Genomic DNA, 13,525 nt, shown 5'->3' with positions numbered 1-13,525 from the left:
CGCAACACCACAGCACAACAGCATAGGGGGAGAAAGCATACCAGGGTCTGGGGATGTATCCAGACCACTGGCCTCACCCAGTTACTCTCTCCAGTCCTGCTCATCAAGCTGGTCTGCCAGAGGGCCAACTCAGGGAAATAGGGAACGCTAGGATAGAACAGTGGTACAAGAGTACCGGTTGACGCCGGTCCGGCTCCATGTTCAAGTCGAGAGGGAGGCCGGGTTCAATGCCGGCTGGGGACACAACCGGAGTTGGAGGGGGCGGAGGAGTCGTCAATGGAATCAGCGCTGGAGGAGGTGTCATAAGGTCGACTGCCACCGATCAGGATCCAGGCCTAGATCCCTGGGGGCCCTGCAGCGTCGGGGCTGGAGCCGCCAGCATCAAAGGCCTAGAACCCCGAGCCGAGTCTGCGGGACCGAAGGCACGCCAGTGGAGTCAGGCTGCCCAAAGATGAAGTGGAGGACTTCGTAAAAGGTACGAAGTTGGGCAGGGGTCGCTCGGGCTCCCAGGAAGGGAGGGAAACTCGGAGCCAACCCAACAGGCTCTGCAGTCGGAGCCGAAGGCAAACTACCTTCCACGTCCCGCGTCGCCTTGGCCGACGCTGGGGGAGAAGGCGAAGAGCGATGGTGCTTCTTCGCCTTCTTTTTGTACTTTGACTTACCCTTAGACAAAGAATTCCACAAGAAGTGATGGTGGTGACTCCGCGATCGGTCCCGCGACCTACCTCTCGACCTGGACCTCGAGCGATGGATGCCAACTGCCAGGCCTCAAGAAGCTTTCGGGACCGCTCCCACAAAGACTTGGGGTTCATGGCCCGACAGTCCGAGCAGGACTTCAGGTCATGGTTGCCGACATCAACTTGTGGCAGGAGTCACAAGGTTTGAAGCCGGTGTGACGATGGGACAACCCTACGTGCACCAGGAGTTAACACGACTCGAAAAGAGGTCAACAAAAGTTGAAAAATAGTTAGTCAAAAAGTGACTAAGGGTACTGCGCGCTCCATATCTGCGCTGGCAGGCGCAGAAAAAGAAAGAATTGACGTCAGAGCGCAGGGGTGGCATCTAAGTAGATACCGCGACATCATCCTGGCGATCAGGACGCCGATGACGAACGCGAAGTCGACCAACATCACCAAACAGCACGCAAGGGTACTGCTAAGAAAATTTTTCCCTGGATCCCGTCTGACGTCTGGGTGTGATTCTAAGGTAAGGAATCTATAACTAATAGTCCCTTTAAGATAATGCTGGCAGAAGATAAGGAAGTGCATTCACATATGAGAGGTTATGTTATCAAAGGAGCACAGTGCATTCATTCCAAGAGTTATAATCTATGAAACATTAATGAGGCTAGTTCCAGGCCTACCTTGAAACCAATTTCTTTCATAACAGCTATACAGCTAACAGCTATATAGCTAACCGCTAAAATTCAAAGTTCTAGGATACATTTTATTGCAATATAATACATAACCGCTTCAGTAGTTCCACTCTCTTATTGTTAGATTACAAGAGCGCAGACAATGTAGTCCAGTGTTTCCCAAACTGGGGTCCATGGACCCCCAGGGGTCCGTGACACTTTCCCAGGGGGTGCGCAGGCAGCAATTTTAAAAGCACTGAAAATGCCCTTGTAGAATTAGCAGTTTTCGAGCAACAGTAACAGTGTCAAGATAACACCAGTGATTAATGTACCTGCTGGAGAGAGATGAGAGTTTTGTCCAGTGGCAGGTTTGACTTATCTAATGTAGCACCGAGGGTTAATATGCCTGCTGCAAAGAATGTGTACCATGCATTTTAAAAAACAGTATTTTATGTGCATAGGTCAGTGGGTTACTGCTTTTGTCACAGATTTTTTTGTTACTCTGCAGCTCATAAGAGACAATCAATCTAGCATAGTGACCTATAAACGGTCAAAGAGCTGCTTACACACTGCATGCTACAAGTTAGTAACTTATGTTTTTTCCCAGTCTTTCATTATCCTGATGCTGCTAAAGGAGTTTATTTGGGTGGAAATACATTGTTATTGTTAGTCAATGCTAACCACTGAGTTATGTACTGAATCCTGAGTTTGTGCTTTTCCAGACCAAGCACTCTTTAAAAATGCCAACCAGTATGAATGACATGTCAATCCTACACCTTGTAGTCCCCTTTACCTTTTGTAACATTTTCTTTACACTGATTTACAAGTATGATTCATTGTCTCTATATGTGTGTGATGTAAAGTGCTCGGACATCCTACAATGGTAAGAGAGATGCTATAAATTAGAACAAATGAAATACATGTGACAGAGGGGCTATAGAGAGATGAGAGGCACTGTTGAGTGGTGATAAGGGAATCATTGAAGAATCCCAACAAAGATTGTTGTATCCTAGTGCATAGTAAGATCATCATTTACTATTCTTTAAAAGCTAATACAATTCAATATATAATGATAAATGTGTTGTAGAATGCACCATTATTTCCTAAATTTTGAGGGGGGGGGGGGGGGAAGAGCCTCCCAAAGCCCCCTTTGTAGTGGTCAGGCTCACTCACTGCACTTGGTGTGCACCGTATGGGGACTGTTCTGAAAATATTTGCCAGGAGCAAGAGACTTGTACTGCGAAATAAAACTAGCCATTTAAAATTTAATCACGGAGATGCAGCACCGACCTTCCCATTAAAATTTTCTGTTTTTTTGCAAACTCTTTCAATATAAAATACTAAAATCCTTAGTAATTAGAGTACTTGTTTTGTGTGCATGTGTGTTTATATTTTTCGAATTATTCTTTTAATGTTTGAAAATTAAACCATACAAATTGCTGGGGGTCCCCGGCTTCCAGTGGTGAGTCGATGGGGGTCCTCAGGAGTCAAAGGTTTGGGAATCACTGATGTAGTCTAAATATATAGTTTCTAATAATTCAGTTTGCAAATAAGCACGTTCGGAAAACTCATGCAAGCACACCATTTTGTAGATCTAAGCATTACATATCATTACATATCATGATACACAATTCTCCATTAAGCAAAGGGGTCATTAGAAGGTTTTAAAGTAACTATTTCTTCTTTTTGAATCTATTTGCTTTGGCATAGCCCCACCCCTTGTTCGGGCATGGAAAAACCCTAGCATTATACTTTTCACTATTGTTGGAATGTATATCCCTTCAAGTTTCCATGCAAAACGAAAGAGATCCATATTTATTTTGGTAACTTTATTTTGCATGTTCAAATACTAACTGAAGTTCAAGAGTGAACTCACCCTTTCTAAGAATGTCTCATACTACCTGGACCTAGAGAAAATCATTGTATCAGAAAAGAAATGTCAGAGATGGAGCTTGCCGGCTTCTAAAATGGTTGCTTACACTTGGGCTTCTGCTAAATGATCCCTATCTTTATATTTCCTACATCCTGTGCAAGCCTGTAGTCCCAGAGTCAATGGCGTAAGAGCAGTTTGTATGATGTACCAGCTAGTCTGCTTGATGGCTCCTAGACTTAGTTTTCAGAAATTCTTATGCTCTAAACTGGCATTCAGTGCAGTTGAGCCTGAAGCTCTACCAGGGTAGACCAAGCACAACCACTCGCACATGGTTAAGCTGTGGAGGTCCTTCTGTGCTGCCTAAACATCTGAAGCTAGGGCTGAGGTGGCTAGCACCACTGATAGTCAGTCTACTTGTGCTATTGACAGAGGATAGTGTCACATTGGCCACGGAAGAGCAGTGGACAAAATACATTCATTGGGAAGCCACTGCAATCATCTGAGCAATCCAATGCAGCATGGCTGTGCAACCTATGAGAGCAGTGACTGTGGTACTTGGCCCTTCCTCTTTGATTCCCCAGCAGCAACACCGTCTGACTGAAGTGTGTGTTTGAGAGTGTGTGTTTGAGAGTGTGTGTTTGAGAGTGTGTGTTTGAGAGAGTGTGTGTTTGTGAGAGTGTGTGAGTGTGAGTGTGAGTGTGAGTGTGAGTGTGAGTGTGAGTGTGAGTGTGAGTGTGAGTGTGAGTGTGAGTGTGAGTGTGAGTGTGTGTGTGTGTGTGTGTGTGTGTGTGTGTGTGTGTGTGCGGGTGTGCGGGTGTGTGGGTGTGTGTGTGTGTCCTTTTCATTGCATGGGAGCTAGTGTGGAAAGTGGGGGCCATTTTGCACTGGTAAGCTGAAAACTTCTCTGAAGAAGAAGAGACTCTAAAGTAGAGTTTTTCAAGCCCTGCACTGCAATGTCCTCCAAACAGGAATTGGAGCATGAACATTCCAGAGAGAAGCCAGAGGAGGGGACTTATACAGATGATGAAATGGTGCTTTTTCTCTCCATCAATGCACAACATAATGTTCTCAACGAGAAGACTGTGGTCATGTCCTCCACTGGAGAGCACTGGGAGAGTTGGACACTCGTCTCAGAGCATTGGAGCATAAGGCTCCAGCATCAGTAACAACAACAGGACATTTGGAGGAATTAAAACTGAGTGGTAGTGGTGGTTCATGTCGTGCAGCTGCAGTACATGCTTTAAGGAGCTAGATAACATGAGTAGAGGAACACATTTGAAGTGTTATATATACTACTTGGCAAAAACTGTGGGTTCAAGGAAAGCATGTACAGGCAATGTGAAACAAACATTTATAGCATCTCATTTAAATGTAATATTGCCAAGTCAATTGCCACTGACTTCCCATACCTGAGCTGCTCAGCCTTTTCCGAATTCCTATTGGAAATAAACTGTTATTACTTTCTTTAATAGGCTGACTACTGCCAACCAGGTCAAGTCGTCCTGCAGCTGCTGCCCATGATAACCGCATAAAACAAGCAACGGTGGAAGTGAAATCATTAACCTCCATTGTCTAAATGTAAGAAAAAGAATATTAGTTCCTATGTACATTAACTTGAGAGCTATGTTCTTGAAATGGTTCTATCTGAAATACATAAGTAAATTTAATGTTAAAAACAAATAATTTGACAAATCGTACAAAAAATAGGTCTGCAGGCAACACAGGTTCAGAAGCACTTTTATCAGAATCAGAGATCTGGGCCTAAATCCATTGTTTTTTTGCTCACCATGCCATTCCAGTTTGAACCCAGCCATATGCAAATCAGTCTTGACCCTGTGCCTCATGGGAACAGTCCAGTCCAAACTGCCAAGCCAGGTCCTCCCTGGACTGGATTTGCATATGGCTGGGTTTAAACTGGAATGGCATGGTGAGCAAAAAAACGATGGATTTAGGCCCAGATCTCTGTACTGGGGTGAATGTATGACATTGTTCAACATTCTGTCCATCAACTGTTGTTTTTGCATTTATAACCCGAGAGTGACGGGCATGTCCAGACGTGGGTCCCATGCTCTCCATGCCACTAGAATCAAGCTATCCTGGCTGAAGAGGGGTGAAAATCCCGAAACCGGTCCTAAGATGCTTGTTTCCAGTCCAGGGAGGACCTGGCTTGGCAGTTCGGGCTGGACTGTTCCCATGAGGCACAGGGTCAAGACTGATTTGCATATGGCTGGGTTCAAACTGGAATGGCATGATGAGCAAAAAAACTATGGATTTAGGCCCAGATCTCTGTATGGGGGTGAATGTATGACATTGTTCTGCATTCTGTCCATCAACTGTTTTTGCAAAAATCTAACAGAAGGCTTCACAATAAAATTGTGTTCCTGTGCTTTTTTCAGCAAGAAAAACCAGATATTATGGGCAGGATTACTAATTATATAACAGAAAATAAAGTAAAAAAAAGTTAACATGCTAGCTTGATAGTTGGGAAAAAAATCTACAAAATCTATTAAGCAATTAAAGTAATTACGCTAAAGTATTCTTAACACATATTTTGATAACATCAGATATTGTCTGATAGACATTTTAAAAGGATTTCAATTAAAGGTTACAAATACAACAGTTTCAAAATAAAAACATTGTTTTTAAAACTTTCAATGTCATCTTAAAGCCAGAGATCCCGACAAAAACACTGCGGAAAAAATAAAATAAGGGATGCTTATGAATTTACTTCTGTGATAATTAACTGCAAAGAATAACAAAAGGAAAAATCTTAAGACAACAGGGCACTCTGACAGGATAATACACAGAGAGAGACCACTTAATATTCAACAAACAGGTTGGAAAAGAAAGTATTTGTATCTGAAAGTATATGCATGTGTACCTGGATTGCAACACGGGCAGCAGGTATGATCTCCTCTACTCGTATAGATGATCTATCAGACACAGATAGCTGTCTGTAGGATGACTTCTCTGGGGTCCCACAAAGGGACATCTGTCTGCTAGACTGACGGCTTACATTACGAAATGGTCTTGACGATAGTGCTTCTAACCCATCTTTGGGAAGATCATCTTCAATTGCTGAAGGCATAGTTTGCCCAACTAGCAAAAACCTGAAAACAATTTTACACAAGCAAGTTTTATTATGCAGCATTTATCATTTTTTTTTTAATAATATTTTATTAAATTTTGTCAAGCACACAGATAGATTCACATTTGTGTCCGCAGCACCATAGCACACCAAAATGAATAACATATGTAAGATTACATTCACAATGTTAACACTTTTCTAAGTTCCTTCTGTCTGAACGTCAGGTCCACCAACGGGGATGTGCATAGGGACCCTCTATAGCTATTCCACGCCTTCCATTTCTTTTCCCACTTTCTGGGGCACCCTCTAATGATGAACACTTCTTTTTCAGCTATCATGCATCTGTCGAGCTCCTGTACCAGCATTTATCATTTTTGTAGTCAGCACACATTTATGTACAAGACAGGAGGAGGCTCTATTATCCATTCTCTTTCCTTGCCCTATTTCCACAGCACATTCAAAGAAACACCACATTCCCTACAATCCTGCAATCGCTAGTAGGACACATTAACATAAAAAATATACAACCAACTCTTTAAATAGGATTGGCCCAAACAAACTTCATTTTTTCTGCTGCTCGTGGGTTAGGTTACTGTTGAATTAGTGTGCTCTGTATTTATCGTATTACTACGATCTGTGTTAAAAGAGCCTTTTGACTTGTAATCAAATTGCATATTCCCCTTGCTAATAGCGAAGGAGAATCCTGACTTTATTAAAGCCAAAGCAGGTCAATGTTGTCCCACCACTATATATGTGAATATTTGTTTTCCCACCCAAGGCAGCCTGTTTTCAATCGACATTTTGATTGTTTGCAGTTAAGATTTCAACTAATTAAATGTCAGCCTGAGGCAACAAGCCTCATCGGAGTAGTAAAGGATGAGAACAGCAAAACAGATTTTTATAGTGAGGAGAGTGGTCAAAGGCAGGAGGAGTTACTTTAGCTGTTGCATTGACCTTTGCTGGTATTTATTATGTTTAGATTTCTCCAGGATTTGTAATCTCAGCACATCAAGAACAAATGAAGATTGTTTGGGGCCATGCCTATTTATATTGTTGGTTGAACTTCTTTTATGTTCATGTATCCTGACTGAGAATGCAAGATTATAAAAAAAATTAGTGGTTTTTTAATGTGCTGTGCTAACTAAGCAGGGAAAAGATGACATAATATTCGCCTCCTTTGTCTTTAATAAAATCAGGAATATCCTATATCAGCTAGGAGAATCTGAAATTGGTCAGGCTTCAGAATAGGGCTCTTACAATACTGTATTTATGCGTAAGATAAGACATACCTTGCCAGTTGAAGACAGATCGAGTAGACACCTTGTCTGGTTTCATAATCAACTTCAGATGGTATGGAATCTCTCTGCATAACATTTACCACCAAACTAAAAAAACAAATAAAACAAAACACATTTAAATTAAGGCCTGGAGCAATTCGAATTGTTAGTGTAGATTAATAACAACATATGATATGTAGACTCTGGGAACCTTAACTTTCATAGCCTGAATGGAATCAAAAGCAAGATGTGCGTGATGAGAAGAACACATACACAAATTACTTCCCAAACTTACTTTAGATGCAGAATATTTTCAGTGACAGTGCCTGCCTTTTGGCACGACTATGCTTCTCATGTTTCCAAGCACAATGACTTATGTAGAGTAGAGGCACATTCCAGGCAGTCCTTTGAATTGGATCTAGAATTGCTCCTTTGAATTAGATTGCTGCACCAGAGTTAGGAGAGATTCTCTCTCAATCAAAGATAACCCCATTTGTGAAAAAGGGTGATAAGTAGCAGAAAGGCCTGAAAAAAGAAGAAAAGATGACTGTAATTTCAACGGGCAGTCCCAACAGGGGGTGTGGCCAAGATGGCAGCCGCATCGGACGCTTACTGAACAGCTCCATGCCGGATATGCTCATTATCCTGAAATATACGTGACAGTGGGCAATTGCAATGTATACTGTCAGGTCGCCATGATCCCGAGACAGTCAGGACCAAATCACCTACGACCCTGACCTGGTGGTTAGGCACAGAAAGCGATATATGCAGGGAACAGCGGTGCCGACCTGCGCCATGCTGGCATACTGGACCTGCTGAAGATACTCGAACAAGAGTGGAGCAGAGAAAGAGCAAGCGGAGCTGACAGCGGCCCTCAACACACGGACTACAAGACTAGTCGGCGTTGCTGGCCCCCAGTGACGCCCGAACCAGAGGAAGATGCAGACTGAAGGATCCGGCAGCCGAGAACTGCGACTTCACGCCACAAGACCGCGGGGAACGGTTGAGCACGCAGGAGACCGCGAGGCCATGTGTTCCACCCGCCTCTGATCCTGTGACCTGGGCCTAGCGCTACAGAACTCGGGTCTCTCTCTCTCACATACGGAACACTGCAGCGGCTGGCATAAGTACCGACGGGGGCTTCGGCCCTCACTTGGGGGAGTGCAGTTGCATAGTCTTTCTTGCCAAGTCACGAGGACTGCTGACACCGTGAAATTAAAACAGAGACCATAAATCAGTTGAGACACGGCTGAGGCGCACCCTTTGACAGGCACCGGGCGTAAGCGGGTGCTAACTCCTATAGGGAGTGGCGGACTTCTGGACATTGGGGTTTTGCCTGGGAAACAAGAAGGTGGGGGGGGAAGATTTGGGCCCTGTCCTGTGCCCTGATGACCTGGGACTAGTGTGGCTCCTGCGACTTGCATGGACATTGAGCTGCGACTCCGGCTCACAGAGCGAGATGCATGCAAGACCAATGTTACCTTAAGCTTTACACACTGGTGAGAGCTGCATAAATAGTTGCCCCCCCTGCCCACTACGGCACCGGAATTCGCCATGCACAGGCTGACCAAAGGGAATAAAACTCGGGCCTATCTGATGACAATGACAAACGCACAGGCCTAGGGAAAGAGCCTGTGTGGTTGGTGGCACACAATGGCAGTCTGACTGCACAGCAGCCAGAGGCAACAGATCGATGCAGCGATATTACTGAGGAACAACACTGATTGGTCACGATCGAACCCCACGGTAATAACCTGAGCCCTGAACTAACACAACCTGCTGCGATATCTCTGATCACAGACGCTATCAAACAGGCAGCTGCCTTGCACAACTCTCTCTAAGATGGGGAAGATTAGGGTGGACAAGCCGCAAGCCCAGGCTGGGGTTGCCCCAGACCCGGCAGACCGTTCGACGGATATCACCCAAGCTGGAAAGTCACCACCAGACGCCCCGGCGGATCATTTGCGTTGCTTTGACAAACTCCTAGCAGCAATTACGGATATCAAATCCACCCTGGGCACTAAGATGCACACTATGTATCGAAGTAGGGCTCTTTCGTGACAACCACAAAAAATTATGAGACTGCAATGTTGTGGATTTTGTTCTCAATAAAATTGTTATTTAAAAAAATAAATAAACTAACAGACAGGGTGGCGACCTCTGAATCAACCCTGGCGACCCTGAGACCCACGGTGAAGGCAAGAGAAGAAAAAGTCAAGACGCATCAGAAGGAGATGGACTACCTTAGAACCCGGGTGGAAGATCAGGAAGGAAGATCATGTAGAAATAATGTCAGAATAGTAGGCCTCCCTGAACGCGTTGAAGGCCAAAGCATGGAACTATACCTTGAATCCTGGTTTACCGACGAGATCCTTCAGGGCAAACAATCAAAGCTTTTCTCGACCATGCCATGATTGCCAAAAAAACAGTATATAAAGGAAGCGGATGTCCACGCAAATGGAATCACAAGCGGGGGCGCTGGAATAAGTATAGGGGGAGATATGTGTCTCTAAGACAGTGGAACTGAGGAGGGAAAGACTCTTAGTGCTCGAGGAGGATGCGGACGAGATGATGGCACATACTGCGGGCAATCAGGAATAGATATGCACTGGTGAAGTTTCCTGACCCGGGAACATGTAATTGACCTACCTATGGATTATTCTGTAATTGTTGGAACATGTTGCCCTGGGCTCCTGCCGGATTACAGATGGGGAAGAAAACGCTGTAATTTTTTGAACATCTTTGCCTAAGCGGTCGATGTACGAGTTACTTACCTTCGGTAACGATGTATCTGGTAGACACGATTCTAGTCGCAGATTCCTTTACGTAGAATTATCCCCAGGCGTGAGACTGGATCCGGAAACCTTTTTTTTGCCACACCATCCCTGCGTGCCGGGGCGACATCAGGCGACTCCACCCAGGCGTCGTCCATGTAGGTCACACAACACCAGCCCCGGCGTGCCTACGTCAGTTTTCTTCGGAGAACTTTTCCGCACCACAACGCGGAACCACCAGATAAAAAACTGTGGAAGCATGGGAACAGTGTGCGAAGAGCAGAAAAATGGGAAAGAAACGGTGACTAACACCACCACCAGAGTAGTGCCAATACCTCAGAACCCAAGGGCAGGGAAAGAAGAAAGAAGAACAAGCAGAAACCTGCGCAGCCACCCTGCCAGCACATAGACAACCTCCCATCCCTGTGCCCCGGAGGCAAGAACATGCGTAAAAGCCATGGCACACGAAGGAAACCCACCTACCCATCCTGAGCAAGGAATGCGACCAGTCCCAAGACAGACAGGGACAACAAACCTCCAAGCCACCCCAACCTATAGGGCAACACCCACAAGGGACAAGGGCAGGAAAAGGCCAGAGGACCCTTTAGCAGAGGATAGCAATGAAGGAGGGGAGGGAGGACAGGGATAGAAAGCAATCTCCCCCAAAACCTGGAGTAGCCAGAGCAGCAAGGCACCGGAGCACCGGAACCCCATCCTCCAAAGGACCAAAGATGGAATGAGCCGCCCATCAAGAACAAGGAAGGCACTCACAGGAGACAGACCCCCACCGGGAGGCGAGTACCGAAGACCAACCCACGGGTCATCGCAGAATAGGGGAGGAAAGGTGGGCCGTGAAGGAATCTGCGGCTAGAATCGTCTCTACCAGATACATCGTTACCGAAGGTAACTCGTACATCTGATAGGGACTACTAGCCACAGATTCCTTTCTCGTAGAATAGATACCTTAGCAATACCCCCTGGGAAGGAGGGTCTGCGAAAAGACCCCACCAGTGATGCAGAACAGAGGGCCCCACAAGGAACCAGATCTGTGGACCAGGGAGAACCTTGCCCCTGCCAGGCCAAGGGAACCCCACAAGCAGGACCCCACCGACCCCAAGGAGATGTAGGGGAGGGGGAAGAAGGCTGAAGAGGCTCGTACACTCACAGCAGAGGAACCAAGGGCAAGGACTGAGAGGCCGAAGCACCCCACAAGTCAACATAGCCTCCGCCCAATGCCAAGACAGGAAAAGCGGAAGAAAAGAAGAAGCCTAGAGGGCCCAAGGAAACCAGGGGAAAGAGGGCAAACCCATTCCAGATAGAGAGCAGCCTGTCAGCCAGAACAGCACCGGCAGTCAAAGCCAGAAGCAAGAAGAACAGCCCGAGGCCCCAGGAAGGCCGAGTAGGCGACGCCCGGCAAGGGAGACACAGGATCATCCCAGACCGCAGGACAGGAGTATGAAGAGGAGGAGATGCCCGGGCCACCACTACGAGTGGCCACGCACATGACCTCAGGAAGCAAAAGCAACCTACCTAAACGCCATGGAGAACAGGCACCCGAAGGCGACCAGAACCCTACAGCAGAGCGCAAGCCATATGACAACTACCACTACCCCACATAGGGTATGTTAAGTCCCAAGATATGCGAACCCTCTTTGGAAGAACTTCCACAGCAGAGGAAAAAACAAAAGAGCCACGGGGAAAAAAACACCCCTGCGGAAGGCTTGACAAGCAGCCCAAGCAAAGCAGAAGGCCCAATCTCAGGGCCAAGCCTGCGCAACAACTCCTGCAGAACCACACACAATCAACACAAGGGCCGTCCAGCAGCCAACAATGCCAAAGTCCCAAGGAGGGACGTAACGGCCCAAAAAAATACTGCACAGCCAGCTTAAGAAGGCACAGAAACAACCCAACTCAGAAGTCACTGAGGAGGGGACGGAGGAGGAGGATAAGGCGGAGGAGGAGGACGGAGCCCTGCCAAGAGCCTTTGGATGGGGGTGTCGGCCGGGGCATGGAACAACAGGTTGCCATCAAACGGAAGGTCGATGAGTCGCTCCCGAAAATTCTCAGGGAATACTCCGCCCCGAAGCTAAGCATGGTGACGGAGAGCGACTGAGGAAGCCATGGCCCGGCCCAGCACCTCTGAGATTTCCAGAGCGGAGCTGAGGATAAACGCTGCAAGCTCCCGGCCATCCAATGCATGATGCCGTAAGTCCACCAGGCCCGACTCCTGGGACGCTGCAGATCCAGAGACTCAGCCGAGTCCCACAAACAGGAAGAGGCCCTAGCCAGCACACAAAAGGGGTTAAGGGTTTCCAGGGCCATGCTGGTCGAGGCGAACATGTTGCGCCCCCAAGAGTCCAGCCAGTGGGCCTCACGGGACGGCAGAGTAAACAGTGGTGGCAGGGAAGGAAAAGCAGTCTGCAAAAGGGGGCTGGCAGCTGAGGGGTGAAAGGAAAGACACGCCGGGTCACGCGGCACTGGTGCAGAAGATGCTGAGGCACCGGGTTCCCTGAGGCAGGACATCTCCAAGCCCCCGTCAAGGAGCGAACCCTCAAAGGGAAGTAAGATTTCCCTCCCACCAGATCCCTGGTGGAGGACCTCCAATAGATGGTCTGCCAGAAAGTGAGCCACCGGGTAACCCATGCGCAGAATGCCCACAACCGTGGACACCACGTGAGCGAAGGCCGCACACGCTTACTTAGGGCCCCGCGGTGGAGAAAGCAGTTCCTCCATGGGCTACGGCTGCAAACTAAGGCGGACGTCCCAGAGGCCAAGCGGGGCAGGCAAGGGCCAGACATGGAAGTCAGAAGGAGCCGAAGAATGAGGGACCTGCCGCTCCTTCGACGCCAGTGAAAAAGACACCACATGGCGACCAGTCTCCGGGGTGGACGACACCAATATACAGCCTGCCTCCAGAGAAGGAGGAGCATCCGAAGACGAATACACGGAACGATCCCTGCGCGGAGCCGTCGAGTCCGCTGCCTGAGGTAGGACGTCGGCACCAGCCGGCGTCGCCGGACAAGGGACCTCCAAGTCACCCCGCACCGGGGACCGGAGCGGAAACCGGAGTAGAGCTGGAGCCAAACCGGCCCCGGGGCGGCGCCGGAGTGACGCCGACCCGATCCCCGCCGAGGCAGCCACCTGCGCAGGGGAACGAGA

General features: G+C 47.4%; 1 protein-coding gene across 4 annotated transcripts in view; it reads right to left on the bottom strand.

The window, feature by feature from the left end:
- USP24 (ubiquitin specific peptidase 24) overlaps positions 1-13,525 on the bottom strand; it is a 2,082,369-nt gene that overhangs the window by 1,335,588 nt on the left and 733,256 nt on the right. For all 4 annotated transcript variants that reach the window (XM_085602520.1, XM_085602518.1, XM_085602517.1 and 1 more), the window contains exons 32-34: positions 7,605-7,700; positions 6,109-6,337; positions 4,637-4,799 (exon numbers count right to left, since the gene is read on the bottom strand). In XM_085602520.1, coding sequence (XP_085458646.1) covers positions 4,637-4,799; positions 6,109-6,337; positions 7,605-7,700 — 488 coding nt within the window. The remainder of the gene's footprint in view (positions 1-4,636; positions 4,800-6,108; positions 6,338-7,604; positions 7,701-13,525) is intronic.

Source organism: Triturus cristatus, chromosome 4_2, assembly GCF_964204655.1.
Source record: "Triturus cristatus chromosome 4_2, aTriCri1.1, whole genome shotgun sequence".
Lineage (NCBI taxonomy): Eukaryota > Metazoa > Chordata > Amphibia > Caudata > Salamandridae > Triturus > Triturus cristatus.
Note: the sequence above shows the minus strand (reverse complement) of the source record. Positions and strands in the feature narration are given on the sequence as shown.